This window comes from Leptonotus elevatus, chromosome 16 (genome assembly GCF_054856555.1).
Source record: "Leptonotus elevatus isolate MCC_2025b chromosome 16, RoL_Lele_1.0, whole genome shotgun sequence".
Lineage (NCBI taxonomy): Eukaryota > Metazoa > Chordata > Actinopteri > Syngnathiformes > Syngnathidae > Leptonotus > Leptonotus elevatus.
In genome coordinates this window covers 18,857,864-18,885,534 of record NC_141254.1, presented here as the reverse complement: position 1 = coordinate 18,885,534, position 27,671 = coordinate 18,857,864, and the positions used below count along the sequence as shown (strand labels likewise).

General features: G+C 47.7%; 3 protein-coding genes across 5 annotated transcripts; all 3 read right to left on the bottom strand.

Annotated features, from left to right (window-relative positions):
* Positions 1-940: 940 nt before the first annotated feature.
* On the bottom strand, positions 941-4,598 carry pcyox1l (prenylcysteine oxidase 1 like). Its single transcript, XM_086098766.1, has 7 exons — positions 4,301-4,598; positions 4,000-4,206; positions 3,740-3,914; positions 3,402-3,613; positions 3,160-3,300; positions 1,962-2,379; positions 941-1,879 (listed from the first exon to the last, which is right to left on the bottom strand). The coding sequence occupies exons 1-7, from the start codon at positions 4,407-4,409 to the stop codon at positions 1,624-1,626; spliced, it is 1,518 nt and encodes a 505-aa protein (XP_085954892.1). The 5' UTR covers positions 4,410-4,598; the 3' UTR covers positions 941-1,623.
* A 691-nt stretch (positions 4,599-5,289) lies between these two features.
* Positions 5,290-18,051, bottom strand: tcerg1b (transcription elongation regulator 1b (CA150)). Of its 3 annotated transcripts, none has more exons than XM_086057633.1 (21): positions 17,998-18,051; positions 16,411-16,672; positions 15,901-16,053; positions 15,435-15,798; positions 15,073-15,312; positions 12,891-12,950; positions 12,166-12,372; positions 11,090-11,196; positions 10,619-10,707; positions 10,367-10,524; positions 10,181-10,262; positions 9,962-10,097; positions 9,748-9,837; positions 9,555-9,673; positions 8,711-8,861; positions 8,466-8,630; positions 7,636-7,818; positions 7,382-7,561; positions 6,669-6,752; positions 6,330-6,430; positions 5,290-6,226 (listed from the first exon to the last, which is right to left on the bottom strand). In XM_086057633.1, exons 1-21 carry the CDS (start codon positions 18,042-18,044, stop codon positions 6,025-6,027), a joined length of 3,180 nt encoding a protein of 1,059 aa, XP_085913759.1. In that variant the 5' UTR covers positions 18,045-18,051; the 3' UTR covers positions 5,290-6,024. The 3 variants fall into 3 exon arrangements, with proteins under 3 accessions (XP_085913759.1, XP_085913760.1, XP_085913761.1); XM_086057634.1 differs by having other exon boundaries at positions 15,073-15,309; XM_086057635.1 differs by lacking the exon at positions 12,891-12,950.
* Positions 18,052-19,553: 1,502 nt separating this feature from the next.
* On the bottom strand, positions 19,554-27,523 carry LOC147161196 (clathrin interactor 1-like). The gene is made up of 12 exons (XM_086057830.1): positions 27,342-27,523; positions 26,426-26,530; positions 26,194-26,290; positions 26,008-26,116; positions 25,755-25,922; positions 24,648-24,816; positions 24,335-24,554; positions 23,434-23,515; positions 23,283-23,363; positions 22,821-23,083; positions 22,553-22,736; positions 19,554-20,998 (listed from the first exon to the last, which is right to left on the bottom strand). Exons 1-12 carry the CDS (start codon positions 27,380-27,382, stop codon positions 20,751-20,753), a joined length of 1,767 nt encoding a protein of 588 aa, XP_085913956.1. The 5' UTR covers positions 27,383-27,523; the 3' UTR covers positions 19,554-20,750.
* Positions 27,524-27,671: the final 148 nt, after the last annotated feature.

Sequence of the window (27,671 nt, the reverse complement as noted above, 5' to 3'; positions counted from 1 at the left end):
GCTCGGCCAATGGGAGGGGCCCGACTCGCGTTATGCGCCCGTAACACAATTTGCGTATTCTTGGGTAAAAAAAACAACAACATTGGAAATTAATCTTGACAAGTCGACTTTTTCTTTGCTCATTGGCGCCGATAATGTGTTAATTGCTTTATTCAACATTATTTTCATCTTCATTCACTTCAGTAGGACAGCATGAATAAAAGTAAATATTATTTTTATATTGAAAGAAATTATTCCACATTTACAGCCATGTTATTGCAAATAGAAATATCTTCGCAATTGCCTCACCTGGGGGGAAAAAAAGTTATAATTTTATGATGGGCTGATTATACATTTAGTCTCAATGATTTGGCAGCAGAACAAAAATTGGAAGGAAAAAATTAGTTGGGCATGCCTGAGAAAGGGTCTGCATTGGTGGGTGGGGGCTTTTCAACTTTCAAAAAATTTAATTGGAGGTCAAATCACCTCAAGTTTGTTCTTTCCACAAGAACGGGACTTTCTCCAGATTCACAAGTCAAACAAGTTGAAAAGGAGCTCAGACAATCTCATCTGAAAACATTCTGTCAAAGGAGCAACATAACCGGTGGAAAGGTCAAAGGTGAACACGAGGCGCGGAGGAGACAAGGCAAGGAAAATAAAGCTCTTGAAAGCAATGATGAACGTCAGCTGATGCAACCTGCAGCAAACTGCTGCCTTCTTCCATATTTGGACTTCCTGCAGCAACTCACCCTGACTCAGGATTTAGGCCAGCAATTCATCAGCGTTTGCCAGCAGGCTGCTTCGTCAATTTAAAGATGCGGCACGGTGTGTAACGGGGGGTGTGCAAACTTTTGTGATTAAGGACCGCATTTAGGATACATGGCGGAACTATGGCGGAATATCATCATCCGGCCAGCAGGACGAGTTGAAAAAGATGAATAAAAAGATGCGAGTGGGCCGATTGCAAGATCAAACTGCTATTCTTTTTATTCATACATGTATAGATTATTCAAATTTGATTGTAGTTAATGTAACTATAGTTAACTGGCAAATTGCTGAATAAAACAATCATGTACATTTTATTTTGGTATTTTTTTTTTATTTCATGTAAAATCATTTTAACAACAAAATCCTCATGTTATTATTTATTAATTAGAATGAATTGAACCAAAAGTTCACCAATTGATGAATAAAACAACAATGTAATTTTTTTAGGTACAATTGTTTATATTTAACAGAATAGTTAGGTTTAATAATTAAATAATTCCTGATCATTTTGTAGCCATAATTTCATTTATATTTCAAATTTTGTACGTAAATGTTTAGTTGCCAATTATTTTATAAAATATTTTTTTTCATATAAAATGGTTAATTTTATTATAAAATAATAACCGAAGCTCATTGTATGCATCATGACTTTATAACAATTGAAAATAGAGGAAGTGACCAGTTTTTTTATCTTTTTGTTTTTTGTAATGTAATCAATCCATTTGATTTAAGCAAAAGCAGCAAAAATATTGCAGCGGACTCTTGCCGGCGCTGTGAGCCGCATTCATTCCCGCCGTATGGAAATCCAGATTTGCATAAATGTGCCCCCGGCCACGGCCGTCAACGGCGACCAAAACAAGCCGGTGTCTCGAGAGGTCAGAGTTCGGTCTTGATGGCGCGCGGCAAGTCCTTCCGGTCCACTTTGAGGCCGCGTCCGTTCCAGCGGTGGTAGGCCAGCAGGGCCACGTTCTTGGCGGCCACGGCGCTCATCTCCATGGCGCTGCCCGCCCACTCGATGCCGTTCAAGTAGTAGAGGTGCGGCCGCAGCTCCACAGGTGGCAGCGCCGAGCCGGCCGCGCTGCCGTAGCGAGGGTACGCCTGCCACTCCGTCGCCTGCGCCGAGTAGTACGATCTGCCGGCGGGCCAACGCGCGTCAGAAAAACCACCGAAAGGACCCGCGTGCCTCCGCTTCGATGGCAACGGCGTCGTCTCACCTGAATAGCGTCTTCAGCTGCTCCTTGGTGAGCACGTCCGGCGAGAAGACCTTGTAGACGGCGGCTTCGTGCGCTCGCTTGCGGCGGAAGCCCGGCGGCACGTTGACGGGATGAACGCCGGCCACGCTGTTGAAGAAGAGCGCCGGCGCGTCCGTGGTCAGCACGCCGGCGTACGGGAAGAGCCGCGCATCCGGGAAACCGAAGAGCGACGTGTTGAGGTAGCCGTGCACCAGCGTGGCCACCGTGCCCTGCCACTCGCCCTCGCCGGGCGCCACGGACGCCGCCAAGTCCGGGAAGGAGATGCCCTCGTCATCGCCGCCCACTCGCAGCGGCGCCGCCACCACCACCACGTCATACGCCGACGAGTGGCGCTCTTCTGCCTCGCCCGCCAGGCTTAGCTCGTACCGAAGTGTGCCGCCTGCGGGGAAAATGCGGGAGGGACCTGCTGGATTACAATCTTCATTTATGAATAATAAAAAAGTATTAAATGATTGAGTTGTCTCCGATACCAAGTACAGATACCACTAGTACTTTAGATACATAAAATTCCACCCCAAAAAACAATTACAGATCATTTTGAAGAAAGACCAAAACATGCCAATATAACATCTTTCCTTCACATTGTGTGAAATTAATGGCAATTTTTGAGTCTTCTAATTTCTAATGGCCACAAGAGGGCAGCCAATAACGGTATCGGTTGCCGTCGCAAGTACTGATACCGTGAAATCAGGCCAGGTTTAGGCCCGATACGATACCTGGTATCGGTACTCGCCCATCCCTAATGTCTATCTTACATTTCTACACAAAACACGCAATTTTGTTGTTGTTGCAATTTTAAGAAAAATTGAAGTGATGAAATCACAATCAATCCCAAAGTGAGTCACGACGTACATTTGTCTGAAATCAAAATCTTTTTATTTTTCAGAAACCTATAAAAGTCATTGGGTGTCGTTGAGGATTTTTATTTTGAAAGAAGACTAAAAAAAAGGTGAAGTCCTGCGAATTACAAAACATGAACTAATTTATTTTTTGCTAGAAAAAAATCAAACATGTCAATCTCGGCAGTATGCCAAAGTGCGTAAATTATACACGTGGTTCAAATTGATTGGTTGAAATTCGGTTTGCGCAGTTAAGTCAAAGAAGCCGACAGGAAGTGGATGTGGTGGCGTACAGGAAGTTAACTTCCTGCCATTATTACCTGACTGGAGAGGTCGCACGGAGGTGACGCGTGCGCGCTTGAGGTTGACGTTGGCTAACTTGAGCAGGCCCTCGCAAACCAGCTTGTTGCCGCCTTCCACCGCCCAAAGGTTGGAATGGGAGCTCGCCAGCGACACCGCGCCTGCAAACGCAACCACGGGAAAACATCAAATAAACACTTTTGTAATTTCCATCACTTTCGGAACAAATCTCCAGTAAAAAGTAGCCAAAAATGAGTCTGACCTACAAAGGCGGGCACGCTGACGTTCTGGCCGTAGTTGAGCCTGATGACGGCCGCAACCACCTCATCGATGAAGCGCTGGGACACGCCCAGCTCCAGCAGCGAATCAGAGAGCGGCCTGCGCGTCATGTTGACAAAGCCGCTCCCGCCCAGCGACTCCAGCAGCTCCTCCACCGAGCTGAAGGCGTAACCGTGGGCCTGGTACTTGTAGATCCTGCAGCGCAAGAAAAGGGCTTCAAAGACATGCCATAAGATGGTGGCAAAGCACTACTTTTTGATGAAGCTCCTCCCCTCAGTTTAACCTAGCGCCTTGTCACCAAGAAGCCACAAAATGGCACACCTGATGAACTTCTCCATGATCTCCTCCAACCACATCTGCAGGCGGATGAAACTGATGCCATAGCGCCACCACAGGCGCAGGAGGTCCAGCAGGTACCAGTCCGTCTCCTCCGCGATCACCGACGTGCCGTCGAACACCGCCGTCTTGCCTGACACGCCGCGACGCTGCTTCAGACCTGCGTGCGCGCACACATATCGTCAACAGCCGTGCGTGCGTGCGGGCTCGCGTGCTTGTGCGCGCGTGCGTGACCTGCCCCTCACCGAGCTGTTGGACGAAGTCGTGCATGTGCAGGTTGAGCGCGTGTATGATGGAGCCGCCCGACTCGTACTCATTCCGGTTGACGGTGACGGTGGCCAAGCGGCCGCCCACCTCGCCCTTTTCGTACACGTCCAGCTGCACCTCCGGCCCGAAGTGCTGCCGCAGGAAGTGCGCTGTGGCGCTGCCCCCGATGCCTGCGCCCACCACCGCTGAAAAATGTAGAATGAAGAGGAATCGGTTCATAAATTGTATTTTTTTTCCCCATGGACATTAAAATGAACATCCCGCAGATTATGTTCTTGCCTATTTTGGAGGGCGGAGCTCCATCCACTTGAGCGGATTCAGCCGCAGCCGACGAGAGGGCCACCAGGGCGGGGAGCAACGGTCCGAGGACACCCGGCAGACGCCGCATGCTGCCTGCAGGCCCACAAAGAGGCGACGAGAGCGGACTGAACCGTTCGCCTTCGCTCTGCTAAGACTTAGCCGCTAGCTTATTCATCGCTGATCTGTAGTTATTCATCGACACGCAGCCATCGATATCTATGGATACAGCGGACAAAGAAGATGCTGCGATCGCTTGATCGAGTCTGACTGAGCTTTAGATCACGTGACATAGACGCTCGCCAAACGTGGACCAATAACAGCGGACGTACTTTATGACGTCACTGTCACACAAAAAATGGTGTCCAACAAGCAATCCAGTACTGTACTGTGATGTTCTTTAAAAAAGTGACGTACTGTTTACTTGATGTATTACATATTGTTTTAACCGTACACACAAACTATAATTCCCTCCATTTTCACACTCACTATATGTTCATTGACCCCCATAACACATTCTGACTTCCAGCAAACCTGCCTTCATAATTTGCTTTCAATATACAAATAATGGAATGTCTTACTCTTATCAAAATATTTCATACATTTGAGCAAATAACTTCATGCAGCGTATCTTTTACGCAGTACATTTACGTCAAACATCGGCTTGCAGTTTTATTTCAGGTGATATTTTAAAATAAATTTACTTCTAATTGTTGGCAATATTTGCGTTCTCGACTTCACATTTTTCACGTTATTTACGGTGATTTCTTTAACACATTTGTAATTATTTTACATATTTTCATGCAATCTAGTGTTTTTTTTTTGTTCTTTCCACATTATGGTTACTTTGTTTTAATGTTACTGTCATTTTCTTGTTTATGTTTACAGTAATGTTGTGTTCTGAGGTCATTGAATAATTTTATGTTTAATGGCTCCATATTGTGTTTGCGTCAAGGAAGCGTTTCTGCAAGTTGAAAAAGACAAGAAGTTGCGTTTATTAGAACGTGGAGACAGAGTTGGGGAACATTCCGGACGGTGGCGGCGCTGTAAGGCTTGGGCTCACCTCCGACACGCACGCACGCACGCACTAAACATGATTTACATGAACTATCATACATCAGCGGCCGCAGACCCCAACGCAGCCTCTTCTTCATCGTCGTCGTCGTCCCTCAAGGCAGAGGTGAAGGGTGAAAGGCGACCTGATAGCCCGGGAGGGGGCGCTCCGTCTCTACATGGACGAGTTTCCAGTGGGCTTGCAAAATTGGGGCAAAGTTGCAAACTTTCCGTGGGAATGAATGAGACTAAAGCAGGAAGCTAAAGGGGGATGTCAAAATGGATTTTGGCAACAAGCAGACTTCATTCATGCACGTCCAGCCGTACCTTGACTTACGAGTGGCCCACTTTACAGTTTGGAGCAGTCCGCTTGCTTGGCGCATTTGTATGCTTTGTGTTGCAAGCTTTCGATTTGCCGCCACGGCTGTAATGCCCTCGCATGTGGGCAAGGAGAGCAATCTATTCTGCTCATGACAAAAGTAAATGTTTAAATGTTGCGCTTGCCATCAATTCCCACGGAAAGTTTGCAATTTGGAAGGTTGCATTTCCCAAACGGCCCGTGGAAATCCAGTCTTTCGCAAACCCGAGCACTTGGCGATGGCAGGGCCCTGTGGGGGGGGGGGGAGAGAGTGTGGGGGGGCGGGGGGTTGTTTTCACTTGGCTGAGCGGCGCGTGGGCTCCGAGGCGGTGGGGGGCGGGGGCGGTCCGCGCCGGTCCAGGTCCTCGATGTAAGACATGATGACCTTGCGGCGCTCCTCGGGAACACATTCCAGAACCAGGTAGCGCTTGTCGTTCTGTAGGATCTTCTCCACGTCCTTCAGGTGCTGCTCGGACTCCTGGATCAGCTTCCAGGACCTGCCGCGCGTGGCAAAACATCACAGACGCGTCACCGATTAAGACGGATAAACGGAAGGCCGCGGCGGTCGCTCAGCAGACGGAAAAGAGGTCAAGTGCGGACCTGTATGTGATGAACTTGGTCTCCTTCAGGAGGGTCCTGAAGTCGGCTTTGGCCGTGATGTACTTGTCTTTGATGTAGTCCTCAAACTCGCGCTGTCGCTTCTGCAAGCAACATCCAAAACAACGACTCAATCGACTGACAGCTCGCAAGAATCAAAGCAGAGTTCGCCACGTTGGCAGAAGTGTTGCCAAATTTGTAATTTGCCAAAAACAATTTAGGGTCAGCAAGCACGCAGTGTTGCGCAACCGGCTCGTTGGGGCGCCGTGTCCAAACACGGCAAGAACCCCCCGAAGATTGAGGAGGGTGTCACTGAGGTCAATTGTGAGGGCGAGGCCTTACTCGGTCACTGGAGGAGAACTTGATACATCGAGGGTCCTCCTTGATGACCTTCTTGACCTCCTTCCACGTGGTGGTCAGCGTGATCTGCAAAAGAAAACGCATGTTCAGCAAACATTCATAGCATCGTTTTTTTTTTCCCGGACTTGGGTCAATCAGTGAAGCCCAAAATTCAAAGTAAACACGGTGAAGCTGCATTTGGCGGCGATGCTGCACACAAATGGAATAAGATGAAGTAAACTCAACCCGAGTGCAAATGCTTTTAAAAACCTTGCCAGATACCTTTGATTAACATCTTCTAAACATTTGAAATCATTTTTTTCATTTTAGTTATTTCAGAAACCTACTCGACTTCTCTACTTCAGTTTGAAATGTTTTTCAAGTTTTAACATTGCTTAAACGCCAACGTACGTCCTTTTTGTAGGCTACTTTTGTTTTCTCTGCTCTGCTTTTGTCGATGCTTGGCGGTGTCATGTCTTGCTTTGTGTATGAAATGTGCCACATGCGGTAAACCGAGCTGCCTTGCCTAAACGCGTTCAATGAAAATAGCTGTAAACGTTTGTACTATTCAAAATGTTGCCACCGATATTTGAGTTTTATTTATCAGCTCTCGGCTTCCTCGACTACAAATAATCAGGACCCGCGCGGGCCCTGGAGAAAGTCGGACGGGTCGACGTGCAGTTTTGTGGCATTTGGGCGAGTGCTGGTTCACCCACCACGGTGGTCTCGTCCAGGAGCTGCCTGAAGTGCTCCTTCTTCTTCTTGGCCAGCGCCTCCACGTGGTCGTTAAAGAGCTTCTCCTTCTCCTCGCGCTCCAGAAGCGATGACGACTCCCAGCGGTGGTCTTTGCGAAGGTTCCGCCGCGTGTCCGACCACGAAGCGTCCGACGAGCGCACCTGCGAGCGCCAGCACAAAGACGAGGTTGATCGCGCCTTGTCGTGGTGTGTGCGCGTGCGCGCGCGCGTCTCACCATGTCGGACATGAGCGCCTTGAAGTGCTGGATGGCTTCCTCCCGCTTGTGCTGCTCCCTCTCGCGGTCGATCTCTTTGGTCTGTTCCGATCGAGCCTTTTGGACCTCGCGTTCGCGTTCGCGCAGGCTGGCCTCGATGCGAGCCTGGCGCTCCAGCTCGCGCTCCTTGTCCAAGTCCAAACTCTGCACGATTACGCATCAGACATTGACATTAAGATGGAGGACATTTTACCGCTTGGTTGATCAATTTGGTTTTTAACTCATTCACTACTCCGGGCCATTTTGACTGAAGCAACCCCCTTTGCTCCCGGCTGTTTTACTGCATTTTGACTGATTTTGCGAGGCCCACAGAATATTGTGCTCTATTGCTATCAAAACATGGAACCTACCAAAAGAAAGATTACAGTCTCTTCTTTCATCAGTAAAAAAAAAGTATATTTCTACCTGTTTTCAGTCTAGACACTATTGACGAAGAAGAACATGATGTCCTAGTTGATCTCTTATACCCTGCTGCCACCTGCTGGCCGTTTTTGTTCAAACTAGCATTGCTTTAAGCGACCTCTTCAGGTCAGAGGCCGCGTCAAAGCCTTCTGTATGCTCTAGCATAAAAAAAAAACTAAAAAACGTATAACACGTCTTTGGGAGCATGATAATATTTAAAATGGAACATTATACGTTTTTGGAGCAAATAAGTCAAGCTGAACTTTTGGCTGATTTCAGTTTGAGCATAAAATCAGGGACAAAAAAAAATAAAAAATTCTGGAAAGTGGCGTTGCACTGAAAAATAAAGTTAAGCAAATGGAAAACCCGCAAAGTGAAGTCGTGGTGACCTTGGCCTGCTTGTCCAGGTACTGCTTGAAGAAATCCTCCCTGAGGGCGGAGCTTTCCACCGCCTTGTAACGGGGGTCCGTCTCCATCCTTTCTTTGACTTTGCTCCAGCGCTGTCCTCCTTCCACGTGCTGGTCGCTCAGCATCTCGAAGAAGTCCTGCCTCACCTGCCACCGGCAAAAAAGCTCTCGTCAGACCGTTGCCCCATCGGGAGGAGGAGGAGGAGGAGGGGGGGGGGGTCCCTTACCTTCTCCCCTCTGGATTTGGAGTCGTCCTTGTCCCTCTTCCTCAGGGCCGCCATGTGTTCGACGAAGATGGCTTCCCTGTCCTTCATCTTGTCTATGCTTTTGAATCGAGGGTCTCGGCCGTGCTTGACGGCAAACTCGCTGAAGGTGGTCCTGCGGGTACGGCAAAATTAAGAGGCAGAGAAGATGACGGAGGTGTTACATGAGGCCTCATTAGGGGTGCAGCTATTAACCGTTTTTTTACGATTAACCATGGTTTTTTTTAAACGTCAAGATTATGTAACCGCATCCGTTCAACAACAGTCCGGCATTTTAAACTCGCAACGCAAAATGCGGCATAGTTTATTTATAGCTCTTCTGTTTCCACACAGCCCATTTAGCGGGCGCACAACAACACAGGGTCGGCCTTACCGGATAGGCCATAGGCTGAGATTTTTGAAGCCGCGGGGCCGCCATCTTGGGACTCCCAAGAAACGTATCTCGGCATACACATTTGGCTGCAAAATCTTATTTTCACGTCCATAAGGCGCACCGCATTATAAGACGCAATCACAGTTACGGGTGCTATTTCTGTGTTTAACACACATATATTGTATATAAGCAATATGTTGCGGGAAGTCCTCCCATACAGGCAGTCAGATTTTGGACCTTGGTCCACACACACAACGCGCACCTCACTATTAGGCGCACACGGTGATTTTTGAAAAAATGTAAGACTTTAAAGTGCGCCTTATAGTCGCGAAAATACGGTACATGTGCAGTTTGTAATGGTTCAACTGAGAATATGCTGTCGTATGCTAGCTAACATAGCGAGGACTAACGCTAAAGGGACCGGCGACGCCTCACCTGGCCGTCAGCTTGGCCTCGTCCATCATCTTCCTGAAGTCGTCTTTGGCCTGCATCAGCTTGTTCTTCTTCTCCTTCCTCTCCTCCTCCGCTCTGGTCTTCACGTACTGGTCGAAGACCTGCAAGCGCAGCCACAAGGTGGAACCGGTTCCTACGAGGGAGGCCAAAACCGCAACGAGGAGACGCCGATGACCTGCTTGCGTTCTTTGGGGTTGAGCAGAAGGTATCGAGGGTCGAAGACAATCTTGTGAAGCTCTTTGTCCCACGTGGAGAAAGCCGACACCTGCGCGCACACACGGGGGGGGGAAAAAAAAAAAGCTGATAAGATTTCCTTGGATGAATGAATTTTCATTATTATTATTTTTGAAACAATTGCTTTTGGGGTTGTCCAGTGGAGTGCAACGTACGCCTCGCTCCAGCAGCATGTCCTTGAACTGCGTCATCCTGGACTCGAGGGGCACCACGGCTCTGTCGCGGGCTGCCCGGAGCTCCGCCTCCATCACCGCCTCCTTCTCCAAGTCCGCCTCGTTGGCGTCCTCCTTCCTGTGCGGGCGCAAACGGCGTGCGCGTGTCAGGACAAATAAGAGCCGTCTGCTCATTCCAACGGCCGCGCACGCGTGACTGACTTTCTCTTCTTTGCTTTGGAGATCTCCTCGTCGTGAGCGTCGTCCGCGGCCTGGGCCAGCTCGGGCTCCTCCTTGCTGAAAACTGCGCACACACACACACACACACACAAAGACACACACAGATGAAATACACGAAACCACACGCGCAGCGAGCCAAGGCGGGTGGCGGTCGTCGGTGGCTCTCACCTGTCCTCCTGTCGTCCAGGCCCCTCTTGTGCGGCGGCTCCTGGATGTGTTTGTTGACGTCGGAGCGGCCCTGCAGCTCGTCGGGCCGGTCCCACATGGACAGCCGAGTGGTCGGGTTGTAGAAGAAGACGCGCTCGTCGCCCGTCCACACCACACACCTGTGGGCCGGCGGGTAAACGCAACAATTAGCGGGGAGGGCTAGCCGCTGCTAGCCGCTGCTAGCCGCTGCTAGCCGACATGGACGACGCGCACCAGGGCGTTCCCGGGATGGGGTTGGTGGCCACCGGACGAGCTTTCTGCGCCGCCTTCTCTTCCTCGCTCATTTCTTCTTCTTTGCGTTCCTTGGGAAAACACAGAAAGGGTTCAAGTCACTTGATTTGTCAAAGTCACTTCCCAAGATCACGTTTGAACATTTCAAACTATTCACCGACAACTGAACGTTTCTCAAATTAAATAGACAACCATTATGAAAATTGTTTGAAGACCTTGTTTACATTGGAGGGGGAAAAAAAATGACTTTAATAGAAAATATGTATCGATACAGATAATGTGAAAATAAAATGAAAATCACACGTAAATAATCAAAACTACTTTGATGACAATGATGTCATTGCAAATGGACTTGTTTTTAAGCGAAAGGGGAAAAAAAGGTAAATGAAAATTGGGCTTTATGGGGACGAAAATGTGTGAGTGGCGTCATCGGAGCTGTCGCGTTTGTGGCACCTGCTTGTCGTTGTTCATGTTGAGAATTTTGGCCTCCTCCTCCTCCATCTCCATGGCCTCCGCTTCCTCCTGCGCCAGACGCTCCTTGGCCTTCTCGACTTCTTTCTCTGCACACACGTCAAACGTCTTTCAGCGGGTTTGCTCGCTCGTTGAGCAGCGGCGTACCATCCTTTACTTGCAGACTTAATTTTTCAAAAAACTTTGGAATTTTACCTCAACACGTGAAAATAGAAATGTTTTTTCCTTACTGTCAAAATGGGCACTTTTTTTTGACAACACCGTGTAAAATAGATGAGAATTAAGAAGAAACGCCAGCTTATTGAGTTCCAAAATTCTTTTGTCTAATCTAAAAAAACAAACATTCAATGCGTTGTCAAATCAGCATTTGTTAGTCACTTGAAAACGTTAGTAAAGCAAGCACGTTGTTTTGACGGCATTAAAGCAGAGCCAACGCTAGCTAGCTCTTAAAACAACAGCATTTTGTCCTTCTTCTCAATGCAAATGAGCAACTTTGTAAGCTCATAAAAAAAAAAGAAACTGGTACGTGTGCTAAGAAGGGTTCTTTCCATTGTGCCATGTTATAAACTACTTTGTGACAAGTACCCATCCTTGCACTCAAGTACAGAGTAGGGCCGCAACTACTGTTTCGTTATAAAAATGAATTCATCCGTCTGTAATTTTTACCATGAATTAATGAATCTTTCTAAAATAAGCATTTCTTTATTTCCATCATTTTATTCCAAAACAGCACAATTTCAAATTGACAGTGCAAAAAATGCACAGACGAATTTGATTGCGATTCAGCTGCTTGTTGGGTTGCAAAATCTGTCAGAAAATTGGCAAAGATTTTGCAACCTGTTTTCAAAGTAAGAGCGAACATTTGCAAATATCTTATTTTGAAAGAATATAAACAATCACTCTGCTTTCATGGAAGAAATCAGAAACGGGACAACATTTACTTGTTGAGCGGATTTTGACAATTTGAAGTTCAACAAGGTCATCCAAATAACCGCTGTACAAACGGCATAGGGTGTGCGCACTTTCGCATCTCATGTAAGCACATGCGGCGCTCCCACCTCGGTGCAGCACGGCATGCGGCTTCTCCCAGGTGGACTCGAGGGTGCGGTTGTTGTAGTAGTACGTCTTGCCGTCCACCGTCTTGTACTCGGACCACTCGGGCAGATGCAGCGTGGCGGCGGCCATGGAGGCGGCGGGTGCCGCCGACAACGTCAGCTGAGGGTGCATCATGGACACCAGGGGCGGGCCCATGCCCGGCAGCATTCCTGAGGGGCGGGACGAGCGGCACAGCGTTGGCAACCGGCGCGCATGGCTTATTCTGACAGCTACTCAGTGTGTGTGTGTGTGTGTGTGTGTGTGTGTGTGTGTGTGTGTGTGTGTGTGTGCGTGCGTGCGTACAGTAAGGGGCAAAGGGGAATAAATTCTACCAATGTTCTTGTCTGATGACATGACCATTGAGGAACTCACAGTGGACAGAATGAATAAACAAGCAGAAAGTAAGAAACGCATACAAACACAAAAGGCTGGGAGAACACGCACAACTTCAAAAACAGAGCGCAACATGTCACACGAACACGTTGTCACCTTTTGTTCTTTACCTTCAACATACGCACAAGCAGACAAAAACAAAAAAAACAACCCCAAACACACAAACACCCACGAGATGCAGGCGGCTCTGGAAACGTCAGCATTTGATTTGGTGTGTGTGGCCGAATGACGGACAGACAAGCATGCCATCTAGCGAGGGCGAGTGAGAGGCGGGCGGGCGGGCGGGTGCGTTTACCGTTGGCGCCGGGGCCCGCCTTTACGCAGGGAGCGCCAACTATCTGCATCATTGCTACACCTGCAACAACAACAACGCACAAGCAAGCATCTGGTTGGTGGCGGGCACCAGCAACACACACTCTCAGCTCTCATCGTGTGTGTGTGTGTGCCACAGACTTGGGGTCAGAGGTCAAGCTGTGTGTGGGCAAACTTTGGTGCTTAAGGGCCACCGCATTTCGAGATGAGGGGGGGAATGGATGTGAAATAGTTAAAGTACAGTTCATAACCCCCCCCCCCCCCAACGGAAATCCTTACCACATTACTTGACAGTAGTAAATCATAAATATTCATCTCAGGTGCCACAAATTTGATGTCGAGCCGCATGGGTTAGGAAATCGAAAGTTGGCGGAAAATACGCAAATAATTGACATTCAACATTTTCATTGAAAAAACAAAAGTAAAAAGAATTGGGGGTTTCCCAAGCCCCAAAATTCTTGAATAAGTGGGGATATAATCTAGTGAACGGGGGTTGGCTCCTACCCCAAAAATAAACACGTTAACTCATTCACTTGCAGCCATTTTCGCTGAAGCAACCCCCTTCACTCCCGGCTGTTTTACTGGATTTTACCAGGCCCACAGAATATTGTGTTCTATTGCTATAAAAACATGGAAGCTATCAATTGAAAGATTAGAGTCTCTCTTTCATCAGGATTTTTTAAATTCACAAATCTATTTAGAAATGAGAGTAAAAAACAGAAAAGAAATGTGAGGTTTTTTTTCAACATGGCCCTGATTGATCGTTTTCTCTGCTGCCACCTATGGGCTATTTGTGTAATAACTACCATTTCTTCAACTGTTCTTTGGAATTGAGAGGCTGCAGCAAAGCCTTCTGTATGCTCTAGCATTAAAAAAAAAAAACATTAAAATGTATAAATACGTCCTCGGGACACATAAAATATTTAAAATAGCACGTATTTTTACGTTTTGGGGAGCAAATGAGTTTTAAAAAATTATTGGAAAATATATTTTTTATGTGAAAATAAGTGAATGCATGGGTTGCCAGAGCACAAATGTTATATATCAAATTAGAGGTACAAGATGGCGCCAGACAGTCGTACTTCTGTCTTTTTATTAAATATAATTAATTGGAGGGTGGGGAGTTTAGTTGAGTTGAGACCAACCAATGTCATTAAATACAGCGAGACAACATGAGGAGGAGGGAAAGGAGATGAGGAGGGAAGCAAGCACAGGTCAACTTCCGTCAATGATTGTCTTTTTTCTTCTATGGGAGCCAAATGGGGCGGGGCTAAGCAGTGCAGTGGTGATTGGCGGCAGCTGTAAAGGAAGCATGCTATGTGAAAAAGATTTTAGAATTTGGTGCATCTAAATTGCTATTAACTCAAATCTTGTGTCATGGGCTTATTTTCCAAAATGTGTCCGATCGAGACGTCTCAATTTTTGACCAATAGTGATGTTTCAGTGTGGGTAATTTACATATTTTCCTGTGATGAGCTAGACGCCAACATTTACATCAGCAATGGCAAGTTAGCATGTTAGGTTCCCAATGAACAAGTTCCGGATGGTCATTTTGCTTTTATAACAACATCAACAAGCGGAAACGGACAAGAGTCCACCACCGAGGATTTAAAAAGAAAAAAAGAAAAAATTATTTAAGTAACATTGCCGGCTTCTGTCCATCATTTTGTTTTGACGTGACAAACGCGTTTCAGGTTTTTATTTTGTCAAGAAAAGAGTTGCAAACTGCGACTGAAAGTTCAAGGGCATCAAGTAGAAATGCAGTTTTGCCACCAACGCCACTCATGATGTTGCTTAAAAACTGCAGACATTCATGGCCTCAATCCAAAGCCAAATTCATTATTTGATGGGGTTTTTTCATGTTATGCACTTTAAATTTTCTGTTGAAAAGCAATAAATTTCAAGTACTTCAAATTCTTTGAAACCAGTCCAATATTTTGCCTGTAATTCATCTTTGTTGGCAGCGTTAAGGACCCAAAAGGAACTTATTTAAATTCATTATACTTTTTTTTTTTTTTTATTCATCAGACTAAATTGGTTCCGTAATGTTTTTATACCAAACATCACAATCGGCATGGGCCTAAAACAAAATCTAAATGGGTCATTCCCCGGAATAAAGTGTGCATGGAAATGTGCGTCCGTCGTGTTTGCGATGTTGCTCTCACCTGGCAGGGGGATGTGCATGCCCGGCAAGGGCACGCGGAAGGGCGGCACCATGACGGGCGGGAAGGCGGGGATGGTGGCGGTGGGCTGGCCCACGCCGTGCGGCAGAGCGGCGGGCAGCAGCGCCTGCATGGCCGTGACGGGGGACGGCACCGTGGATGCTGTCGCCACGGCGATCGGAATGGCTGACACCGATGAGCTGGCCACAACGGCGGTGGCCAGTTCCGCTGCGGCGCTGGCTGCTGTGGGGGAGGGGGGGGGGGGGGCATACGTGTGAATTCAGGCATGCGTGCAGGTGTCCAAAGTCCTTGGAGGAACAAGTTTGGACACTCCTGATGTTGTGCGTGTGTGTGTGTGTTGCAACCTGCTATGGTGATGGAGGGGACCAGGGTGGCGTTGGGGTCCGGACTGGAGCTGAGTGTACGGGAGGGGGCGCTAACGGGCGAGGCGGCCGCGCCGGCCATGGTGTTGATGCTGCTGGAGCTGACGGCCACGGTTAGTCCGCTGATAGTCCCCACGGCGGTAGCACCAGCACCGGAGAGCCCAGCGACTGGGGCCCCCGCAGCAGGGGGCCCCGCGCTGGTGGCCCCTGTTGCGGAAGGGACGCCTGCCGCGGCGTTATTGGCCCCTGCCACCAGCAGAGGGTTGAGTTCTGCCTGCTGGATAATTTTCACACCTTCCGGTTTAGTCCATGCTGACTCCCTGGTGCGAGCGTTGTAGTAATAAGCCTGGGGGTGGGGTGGGGTGGGGGGGGTCAAAGTGGTAAAGAAGTTTGGCTGGATGCAGACAGCCAGCTAACATGTCAGATTTGTTTTCAAGCGCTGTCTCACCTTCCCCTCAGGCGTCTTGTTCTCCACCCAGATCTCCTCGGTGGGGTTGAGCGCAGGACTTGCCGAAGTCGGTACCGGGGGCATCCCGGGCGGAAAAAGCATCCCCGGAGGGGGCGGAAGATTGCCCATGGGAGGGGGAAGAAACGGGGGTCTCTGCAGGAAAGGCGCCACAAACACGTCATTAATGTTTTTTTACTTACTTTTGTTTTTTTTATGACCCTAACATCCAAGCTAGTTTCCGTTAGCTTGTCTGTGGCGTTTTACAGTGTAAGTTAGCATTCAATTAGCAGCCTTTTGTGAGACGAAACAGCATCATTTTTTTTTAGAGCAAGCTCAGGCGCAAAAGAACATTTTAAAAATGTGTTTAAATGAAGACGAGTCATACCATCAAAAATGTTGTTTGCATTTGGTCACAACATGGCGGCTTTTCATGCAGGTAGGCCTGCCACAAACTTCACTTCTTGGAACAATCACAAAAGAACCACCAAAAGAACTTTGCTCAAGGTTCACCTGTAAGTGGGGCGGTCCTATAGGGGGCGGCATGCCTGCCGGCGGCGGGATGGGCGGCATGCTGGGGTCAAAAGGAGGCCGTGGGAAGGGTGGTCGTGTCGGCGGCGGACCCCTCATCATTCCGAAAGGGGGGGGCGGTGGCCTGAGGAGGGGCGGCGGGCCGCGCAGCACGGGTGTCTGGGCGGGAGCCGGCGCGACGGAGGTGGCCGCAGGCGCCTGTGCCGGGACGGGTCCGCGGAACCGCGCGGCCTGCTGGGCCATCCTACAACACACACACACACACACATGAACGTGTTGTCACGGTAAGCAAATCTGATTCTCATATTTGATCTGAAATCTGATTGTCATGTCTAGAAAATATTCAAGTTTGTTTGTTCCAGATTCAGTGTATTCAAGTTTGTTATTTGGAAATGTTTCATTTGATCAATCTGGAGCGAAGCGAAAACAACAAGCACAATTGCCATCAATTTTTCAATAAATGTTGACTTTGGCCCACAATTTGACAGTGGGACACGTGCATTCAAAAGCTTAGAGAAGGTCACATTAACTTCACCTGTAAAGTTCTGAATGTATTTTAATAATAATGCATTAGATTTATATAGTGCTTTTTTGGACACTCAAAGACGCTTCACAGTGGTTGCATTATTCACGCACTCACATATTCACTCTCTGGTGGCGGTAAGCTACTTAAGTAGCCACAGCTGCCCCGGGGCAGGCTGACGGAAGCGTGGCTGCCAGTGTGCGCCTATGGCCCCTCCGACCACCACCAAACATTCGCACCTCCCATACCCCAGTGTGAGGAGCAAAACATTGGTGTCAATTGCCTTGCCCAAGGACACAACGACACATGCCTTGGGAAGAGCGGCATCAAGCAGCCGACCATCTGGTTACTGAATACCCTGAGCCACGACTCATCCTGAAATTTCACCTGAAAGCCAAAAACCCCTACCTTTTTGCAAGTAGTGCATGTCCAAGGTTTTTGTTTAGGTGTTAGATTTTGCCTGTTACTGCCTTGAATGAATTGCAGACGAAGAGAGAGAGATTTTTATGGCCTTGGTCTGGTCTCGGTCCCTACTCCCAAAAGTCTTGGTGTCGGTGACTAATGTGTTGATGAGAACGAGGCTCCGGGAGAATGCTGTTGAGGACTTCCCAATAGCACAAGCAAGCTTTTCGAAGGCATGTGCCTTCAAAACGCCAAATGTTCCATTTGAGTGTAGCTGCCTCTGCTAACTAGCGTCAGCTAGCAAGTTAACTTGGGAAAACAATCACTTGGAATTGGCACAAATTAGAGCCAGTTGTGAGCTGGGAAGCAAGACAAGTTCGACTACATATACAAACACAATGGAAATGAAGGCACAAGTTTTTGTCCGGATGTTTACCGCGTGCGCGAAGGCTACAAAAGTAGCCGCTAGCTACTTAGCCGAATGCATATTAGCTTCCGAGGCTACACTCACAAATAGTGGCTTTATTTCCAACATTCTGGCAGCAAAAGAGCCGTCCAGCCAGTTGATTTCACTACGGCAACAAGCGTCCAACATCATACGGCGGCGACATCGCTATAAACACTCGAGTTGGTCATTTTCTGACCTGTTGTCGTTGAATCCGATCGCTTCACTTTCTGTCTGGTCCGCCATTACAGGAAAATGCAAGCAGCCTCTTCCTGGAAACGCCCCTAAATCCTCTCTTCGCTTTCCATTCGACGGACCGCGCTGTCTATGAGCTCCAATTGGTCGACCACTCTCCTCAGGCTCACCTCCACGTTGATTTGTCGCGTTGCATCCAATGGAGCGCCGTGTCTTTGTTTGGTCACAATGCAGGCCGCGCGCCCATTGGTCAATTCCCCCCTCATTCACACACGCGCCCGTGTTCGTTGAATGAAAAACACACACACAAATATGTATAATGTTTATTTATCCAAATGAACATACGTTTACAAGACAAAGTTTACTTTCTTGTACATAATAATTAAGAAGTACAAAATCTGATATTGTATTAAAGCTGCAGAGCATTATGTTTTTGTAAAAATAAAAAAATAATTACAAAATAAAAATCACCTCAGTTCCTAGTTGGGTCCACAACTTCCGTCAGACAATCTGAAAAATGTTAATTGTCTTGCAGAGGAAAATCAGATGTTAGCAAATGTATCACTTTGAAAGATAATCAGTGTGCTTTCATGGTGGACGGTAGAACTTTTGAGATTTCCTGTTGAGATGGTGAAATTCAGAGGATTAGAACATTAAGTTCACTGAGTTTTTTTTTTTAATAACTATTATCAAAGGAGTTGTCAATATAATTGTTTAGTTGTTGGCTATTTGATTAGTTGTTGCACTTCAACAAGTTTCCCTTTTCCTATCAATTCATGGCTAGCATGTTATTGGGTTGCCATAAAAAAAAAACGTACTTAGCTAATGATATCTGAAAAAACACACCTTAGTTGCATGTTTTTTTCACATTAGTAAGATTTTGAATGGCAGAAGCTGCTGATTAGATAGCACAAGATCGCCAATTATTTTTGGGGGGGGCCAACAACATCAAAACATTCTCTTAAATCTATGGATGGGGAATATCTTGCTTTTTCCAATTGGTTACTTTCAAGACTCCAAGGGGCATTCAATCAATCAATATTTCAAGTGCACTTGGCTTTCTTTCAATCAACCTGGGACTTTTAATTTTTTTTTGTGTCATCCTAGATAGACTATGTGCAGATTAAAAAATGTAACAGGTGGATTTTGATAAAGTACGGGCTGGTTAAGTTTCAAAATCCGCATAGCATTATAGATAGTAAAAGTCTAAATTTGCTACAGAGTAAAATGTGTACTTTGTGACTTGCCACAAAGCGTTCAAGTCAAAATGATCATTGCGACTCATTGAGGTTTACATAATTTAATTGAATGTCAAAAGGTAGTCCACAATTGCAAGAAACAGACTTTTACTGAAAAAGGAGAAAACAAAAATCAACAACGTCCTCCATGAGGAGAACTCTGTATGAAGACGAGTAACGCAGATATTAAACTAAAAATCTATGGAATCGTGTTTCTGAGAGTAACAAAATAAAGATTTGGTCATTTGGAGCACACAAAAGGCTCGGCTTAGCTGTGTGCCCTCACGTCAAACAAAGTAACCCCCTATCACCCCCCCCCCCCCCTAACCACACACATACGCTTCTTCATCGCTCACACGCACACGCACACGCACACACACGCACGTTGAGCTTGGCCCTCATAGGCGTGCGAGTCCATGGCGAGAAGATGGTGGCTCCAAAGTGAAGGCCTTGGCCGCGCCCCTGGCTTGTGCCAAGGTAAACTCAGGACGTTGGGAAAACATTTGAAAAAAAAACAAAAAAAAACGAGTACATGTTGAAGATGGCGTGGTTGTCGGCGGGACGTTTGTCCTGAGTTCATACGCGACTCAAAAAGTTTGCGCGAATGGGCTTGAGGGTGGAATGAGCGGCAATGCACTACCAAGCAGTGATTCTCGAAGTACGTTAGCTCCCTCTAGTGGCAAACAATCACTGTGCGCAGTTTTTTTTTTTTCAATCCAGTAAACTCAATACATTTGCATATAATATTTTTGGGTCATTTTTTCAGATAGCTTTTTAGTAAACTTGCAAAACGATACAGTGGCTTAAAAATAATTCTGAAATGTTTTTTGATGAATGGCTGAATGTTAACGTTGGACATGTTGCTGGCACAGAGAGAGGATTTTTTTTTGTGGCGTCAAAAGTTTGAGAAGCACTCAAGCGACACGCTTGCAAATTGATTTGACCTGAAAACCTTTCAACGCACGTCCAGCTGTTTTTGTTTCCGGACTTTTTTGCACAAATTGCCCTTTGACAACAAGGAGCGGAGCGGCCAAAGTCACAACCATAAATTTGTGCTGCTCACATTTCGGAACAAACACATTTCCAAGGCTTTTCTGTGACTCTTCCAGTCTCTCAAAATGTCGACAGTGCCATGAAGACTTTCAAAAGGCAAAATTCAACCAGGAAATTGACTGTAAGAGTCACAGAAAGTTCTTGTAATTTATCGCTCCATGCCTCTTGGAAAATTTGCCATTAAGCTCCTTGGAAGTCGTGCAAAAGGTTCTGAAACATTCGACAACTGAACATTCAAAAGGTCAAATCAAGCTGACCTGTAAAAGGTTAAAGTGCATTTTAGCTTCATCCTGAAATTTCACCCGGAAGCCCAAAATGGCAAACTTGTTGGGACATGCGTGGAAAGGGAACACGGGAGCTGCGGAAAGACGGCGTGCTGAGGAGCAAGTCACCCATCCGCCGCCTCGTCTTTGGACGCGGGTCACGCTCGCCTCGCTTCAACACGCACGCACGCACGCACACGCCTTCAAAGTCCAAAGTTGCCCAAGTTAGAAAAGGCATCTCGCTTTGCCGGGTTCATCATGGCGGGGTGCGCTCCCACCCCGAACCCCGGGATCCCCATCCTGACTGGAGCGGCCCCGCCCATAGTCATCGACGGCGGCACGGGCGGCAAGGTCACGCCGGGATTGGCCAGAGGTCCGATGGGCGGCGTGGAACCGAGGTTGAGGTCGAGACCTCCGAAGTTGTTGGACAGCAAGTGGACGGGAGGCGCGCCTGCAAAGATGCACAATGGCGGACAGGAGTCACCACTCGCATTCAGCCCTGATGGCCCAAAACGCCTTCGTGCTTGCTCAGGACACGTTCAGTTGTTCTAGGAGGCTTTCTTATTCTAGTAGAGGCTTGAAGGTTTTGTGCCAACACTGACTGTTGCTCATTCCCTCCGCCTTGATGCGCTTCACTGTCAATGTGGTGTTTTTTTGCTGACGCTTGCAACAAAACGAGCCTTTTGGAATTACGAGGAAAAGTTCAAAATTGCTTTCAAAAGATCGACATTCCATTCCAATTCACGCAAATCCTCAGAACCTCTTCAATGTGCTGATTAAAAAAAAATAATTCTATTAGCACCTTATAATGTCAAATGAAAGAATTTCAAATTTCGAGCTCAAATGGTTTCCGAGCTCGGTCCTTCAAAGTTTGGGTGACACGCCCACTTTTGGGATCCAGTAGGCACACACCTGTAAATTGCTAGAACTAAGTATTCTGGCCCTGTTTATTGGAATTCACACTTAAAAATTGCATAAGTGTACTTTATAAAAAAAAGAAGAAGAAAAAAAGATATTAACCCTTTAAAAGTGGATTTGACTTTTTATGCAATATATGCAATATATATATATATATATATATACATATATATTAGGGCGGCCATATCTGGGAAAGGTTTCGTGTTGGTGGGATTTCAATTGATTTGCCATCACGCGACGATGCATTTTGAGAGTTTCGTGGCACTCCAAATAAAGCTCCAGGACACAATGAGCATTCCGGACGCCCTCTTTCAGACCACTTAATTGTTACCCAATCAACTGTCGCCTTTCATCAATATATTTTGAGCCAATAAAAACGTTGATCATTCAACCCCTTCACTGTGAACTCATCATTTGCATACGGTACGATTTTGGATAATTTCCCAAGTCTGCAAAGTAGGTCAGCTGCTGTTTTAACTGCCGATTCAAGCGCAGGGACAATATCTCTAAAAATAGCACACCGACTCTATTTTTAAGTGTAGATCCTGACAGACAGGAACAGAATATACAGACAGCGATTTACAGGTTTGTACCAACCGAGCTCGGGTGCGCGACTTGACACGGAATGACCGTCGACGCATTCATGAGATTTTTATGTGCGGTTTTGCAAAATGTTCCAACTAAGTGTAAAGCAGACCGAGTTCGCCACATTCGACAAACTGATCTTTGGCGACCCGCAAAATCTTGTGCGCAAGCACCAAACCCACCAAAAGTTCACCCCCCCAAAAAAAAGATCATTCCAAGCTTTTTCTTCTTTTTTTCGGCATCAGGAGTAGAATTGGATTGGTTTGTGCAAAAAGTATAAAAAAAAGTGAAAGTATAAAAAAAGTGAAAGTAAAAAAAATTTTTTTTTTGTTTTTTTAAATTACTTTTGTTTAGCACAACAGTCACGCTGACGTCAATAATTTTGACTTTTGTGACACATCAAATGAATGATTCTTTTTTTAAGGCTCGCCATAGAGCGTCCAGTTGCGAACTGCGCCAAACAATTCAAAACAACACATTTGAAAGTGTCTGGCGCCGTTACCTTGCTGCTGCATGATGTTGTTGAGCGTGGCCGGCGACCTCGCGGGGTTGAGGCCGGCCGACAAGAAGTCCAGGCTGATGTTGACCGACGGGTCGGACCAGGTGGCGCCTAAAGACCCCTGACCTCCGACGCCGACCTTTTGCTTGAGCCCGGCGGGCGACCGAGATGTCAAACATCCCAGACTCTGACGTCGCAGAAAATACGAAAATATGCACGTCATCAACAGAAAGCCACAAATGGAAACACAAGATGGAGGACGGCTGGAAACCTGCTGGGAGCGAGACGCCGGCACGGTCGGGACGGTTGCCGCGGCGACGGGCGAGAAGGTCAAACTCTGCGAGCCGCTCAGGGCCGGCGGCTGGCTAACCCCGCCCATCAGGTCGAAGAGCTCAGCGGAGGGCGGGACAGAGGCGGGCTGAGGGCCAAACAAGCTGCCGATTGGCTGGGAGGAGGCGGAGCTCGACAATGTGGGAGGGTTGGCGAAGGTGCTCCAGTCTCCAAATTCTGCACTTCCGTTGGCCGGTGCCGCAGCTGGTCACATGATACACAACATGCTAGCATGTAGCGCAATGTAGCGCCGACATTTTCAGAACTGAATCTTGTCCATCTGTCAAATACGCCAAATTTGGCAGCATTTGGGTAAAATGGAAATTCTGAATCCTGGCGCTGTTGATTTATTTGTCTTGTGAAAAATAACGAGGAAGAAACAAAGTCTCGAAAATAAGTTTACCAGTGGAGGCGGGCAGGCTTGCGGACGCTGCCGGAGACGTGAAGTCGGCGAAGCCGCAGATGAGGTCAGTGGAGACGCCCCCTGATTGGACATACACACAGTGATACACACACGCACACACACACACGCACACACGCACTCAAAACCTTACCCGCAGCAGAGCTCTGATTGGCTGACGTGCCAATGACAAGCAGGTCGGCCAGACCCCCGCCGGAGGGCCGCCTGCCCGACACCTAGCGAGACAGAGGGGAGAAGGCGGGGTTCAACATGGCCGTCCTTGACAATAATAGGTCATGTGTGACCTCACTCGTCGAAACACGACATTCTGAGGAATATTACATTTGTGGAATACGAGTTAAGCGGCAAAATCCAGACGTTTTTATCCATCTCAGGGTGGCGGCCATTTTGCCACCTGCTGTCAACTGAAAATGACATCACAGGGAACGGCCAATCACAGCTCACCTGTTTTCTGAGATGTGACTGGTTGCTACCTGAGCAACTGTGATGTCATCTTCAGTCGACAGCAAGTGACAAAATGGCCGCCTTCTGATATTGATAAAACTGCTGGATTTGGCTGCTTAACTTATATTCCGCTAACACAATATTAATTATACTAAAATACCATATTTAGACTCGTGGGGCTGCATAGAACGTTTTTTTTCCTTTTTCTTCTCACCATAGATGAACAGAAGAGCCAATAAGATGCAGGCGAGCGCGGCCGTTAATCATGTGATCTTTTTGCTTCATTTATGATCAACAGCATTTCATGGAAGGTTGTTATTCCCTTTAAAAGTAAGATGACTGAGCAAGCATGTTGTTGTGCAGTTACGCAACGGGGCCGAGGTGACCTTGGCACCTCCGTTCAGGCCACCATAATGGAAAATTTGGCATCATCGAATAATTGCCGACTTCTGTTGCAGAGGTTTTTATATCGTGGACCTTTGAGAGTTCTCGACAAAGTTTTTTTTTAAAATCCCTTTCGAACAGAACGCAGCCTTGACAGCAACTTTAAGCGTATTCAAGTCTCCGACATATAAACGGTGACGATGTACCTGGTCGTCATCGGGACTCTCGTCTCCGGTGTAGCGGGCGGCGGCGCCGAGGTCCAAAGACTTGTTGGCGGGGGCGGCGCCGCGTTTGCGCGTGGCGCTCGTCGCGGTCTCGGTGGCCGGAGTTACGTGGCCAATCTTTGCGCTGACCGTTTCCTCCTCGTCTTTGAATTCACGAGCTTCCGGACGACCGTTCCTGGACGTCCGGTCTTCCTCGTTGTCGCTACCACGACGGCAGGAAGAGCGGCGTGACGTGGCGCCCCGCGACACAGGAAAGTGACACACACACACACACACTCGCTAGCTAGCTAGCTACCTGCTCCTGTCCGGGGAGTCGTCTCGCTCCTTCTTGCGGAACTTGCTGATGGTGTCGTCGATGGTGCTGCCGATCTTTTCGCCGATCTCGCCGAGCTTCTCGCTGAAGGGGAACGCCGCCCGGCTCTTGTCCCAGTCTTCCTCCCATTTGCTGCGTTCCAGCTCACATGCTGCGCGCGGACACACAAGGAAATTGGGTCATGTTCGGGTCAGACAACTCTGGGGATTTTTGTGAGCGGCGCAAGCAAGTGCTACATTGGAAAACTGCCAACTCATTCACTCCCAGCCATTTTCACTAAAGCAACCCCCTTCGCTCCCGGCTGTTTTGCTGGATTTTGACTGATTTTGCAAGGCCCACAGAATATTGTGCTCTGTTGCTATAAAACCTACCAAAAGAAGGATTAAAGTCTCTTCTTTCATCAGCAATTAGCATTAGAATATAGCTAAGTTTCATCATTATTCACAAATCTGAGATTTTTGTAGCATGGCCCTGGTTGAGCTCTCATACTCTGCTGCCACCTGCTGGCCGTTTTTGTAATAACTACCATTGCTTCAACCATTCAAAGCCTTCTGGATGCTCTAGCATAACAAAAAAACATTTTAAAAAAAACCTTATAAATACATCTTTGGGAGCAAATGGATTCAAGAGGAAGTCAACCTGAAACATTAATATGTTATATCAAAAATTTTAAAATACGTGACCTCACTGGTCTAAACATGACATTGTGATTAATATTACATTTTTAGAATTCTGCCGATTTTATCCATCTCAGTGGGCGGCCATTTTGACGTCATAGTTGCTCAGGTCTTAGGAAACAACCAATCACAGCTCAGCTTAAAACAAACAAACAGGTGAGCTGTGATTGGTCGTCGCCAACTGTGATGTCATCTTCACTCGACAGAAATATATAGTGATCAAAATGGCTGGATTTTTCTGCTTCACTCATATTCCACTAATGCAATATTAACCAGAATACAATATTTAGATTAGTGGGGCTGCATATAACATATTATTGTCAATAAAAAAAAATGTGTGTGTGTGTGGGGGGGGGGGGGGTTAAAAGTGCGAATGGAGCGGCCCCCTTGTGGCCATCGCTTGCCAACTCACAGTTCTTCACGCTTCCTCCCATGCTGTCCGAGGAGACCCCGATGTATTTGTCCTTGTTCTTCTTTGCTTTCTTGCGCTCGTCCCGGAGTCGCTCGTCATCCTGGACAAACTCCACCGTCTCTTTCACCTTCTGTCGCACGTTAATGCCTTGCTCTTTGCCGTTCTCGTCTGTCCAAGGCACATGTTTCAAAAGACGGAAGAGAGCGGCGGTACGGGGTCTGCGGGGGGGGGGGGAGAAGGATTCGGTGCTGACCCATGAAGTGGTAGTTCTCCAGCGATCTCAGGTCGTAGATGTGTTCTCGCGCGCTGGTCACCACTCGCTCCGATCCGTTCCTGATCAAGTAGGCCAGCAGCAGCAACGCCTGCCGTGACAACAACAACTGGATATTGTCAATTCGGCAGGAAATGCGGATCACTTAAGCAATGCGGAATATCTCACCTTGTAGACACGCCTCCAGTTCTTCTTGTTGTCTTTCAGCATCCTGGTCCACAGCATGTTCATCACCTCGGGGAACTGCTCGTACATGAAGGTGGACCTGCTCGCGCGCACGCACACACGCACACGCACACGCACACACACACACACACACACACACACACACACACACACACACACCATCAGCTATACGAACGTGCGTGTGTGTGTAAGGAGGTGTGTGTGCTGTACATACTTGGCAATTTCTCCCATCAGCTGGCCAGAAGGCCCCCACGGGTCGTCGTTGGTGGCTTCTCTCACCTTGGACTCTATTTCAGAGTAGTTCATCACCACGTTGGTACTGGTGATGCGTACACACACACACACACACACACACATGCACACAGACAAACATGAACAACATAAACACGCCACGATAACCAGCAAGCGGCACACACGCGCGTGTGTGTGTGTAAAAGGTGTGCATTTTGTGTACACACAAATTCTCATTCAATGCACGCACAGGTTGCACACATTTCCATTTAAACAGCTAGACTGGACAGAGTGTGCGTTGCAGGTAAGAACATTTTTGATTTTCGTAACTGTCCTTTTCGATTATTTCATTATTATGCAATTTGGCCTTGTAGGGAGGATGACTTTTGCTCGTGTGTGTGTGTACGGGCTTTGTCAACGAGCTCTTTGTGTACTGAGCCGGGGGGGGGGGGGGGGGGGGGCGATCAAGGGCCTCGCTTGCACTTGAAAGTTCAGGACAGCGTGATGGAGACGCTACATTTGTTGCTCTTTTTTTGTGCAGTTGCAAGAGACTTGAGCGGGCGGGCCAGAAAAGGGCGTGATGCTCCCGCAGCAGATAACGGCCGCATCCAAGCTAGCGCAATTAGCTAGCTGCTAGCTGTGCGTGTTGCCGGCCGGGGCGAGCTGGCATCTCATTCACAACAGGGGGGCACTAGTTCAAGCCAGCTAAGCTAACCTCCCTTGCGCCAAAGTAGGAAACTGCGCCCCGAAAGACGTTTCGTTCTTGCAAAAGGCGACAGTCGGATGGCAGCTAGCCAGCTAGCGGCGGCTAACAGCTGAGTCTACGGGCGTGACGTCACGGCCGCCAGCCGGCTTTCGCTTGGCTTAGCTTAGCTTGTTAACGGGCCACTGGTACTTACGCTTTGTCCACCAACTCGCGAACCTTCCACATGTTCAGCATCTTCGCGCCCACGCACGAACACGCTCCTCCGACTCCCGCAGGGTCCCGCACACCGCCAGCACGCGCACGCACGCTCAACGCCGCCGCACGAGCTTTTCTGGCCCGCTTGAGACGGAGACGTCACCGCAACGTCACCGCGACGTCATCGCGACGTCGGCACCTGCCGATCTCTTCGACGTACAATCTCGAGCAATTATTTTTCAAGATTGTTATTAGAACAAATATATGAGCTATAATACGCCCACACGGCAGGCTAAAAGCAGGTGAAGACTTCCAAAAAGTTATTTTG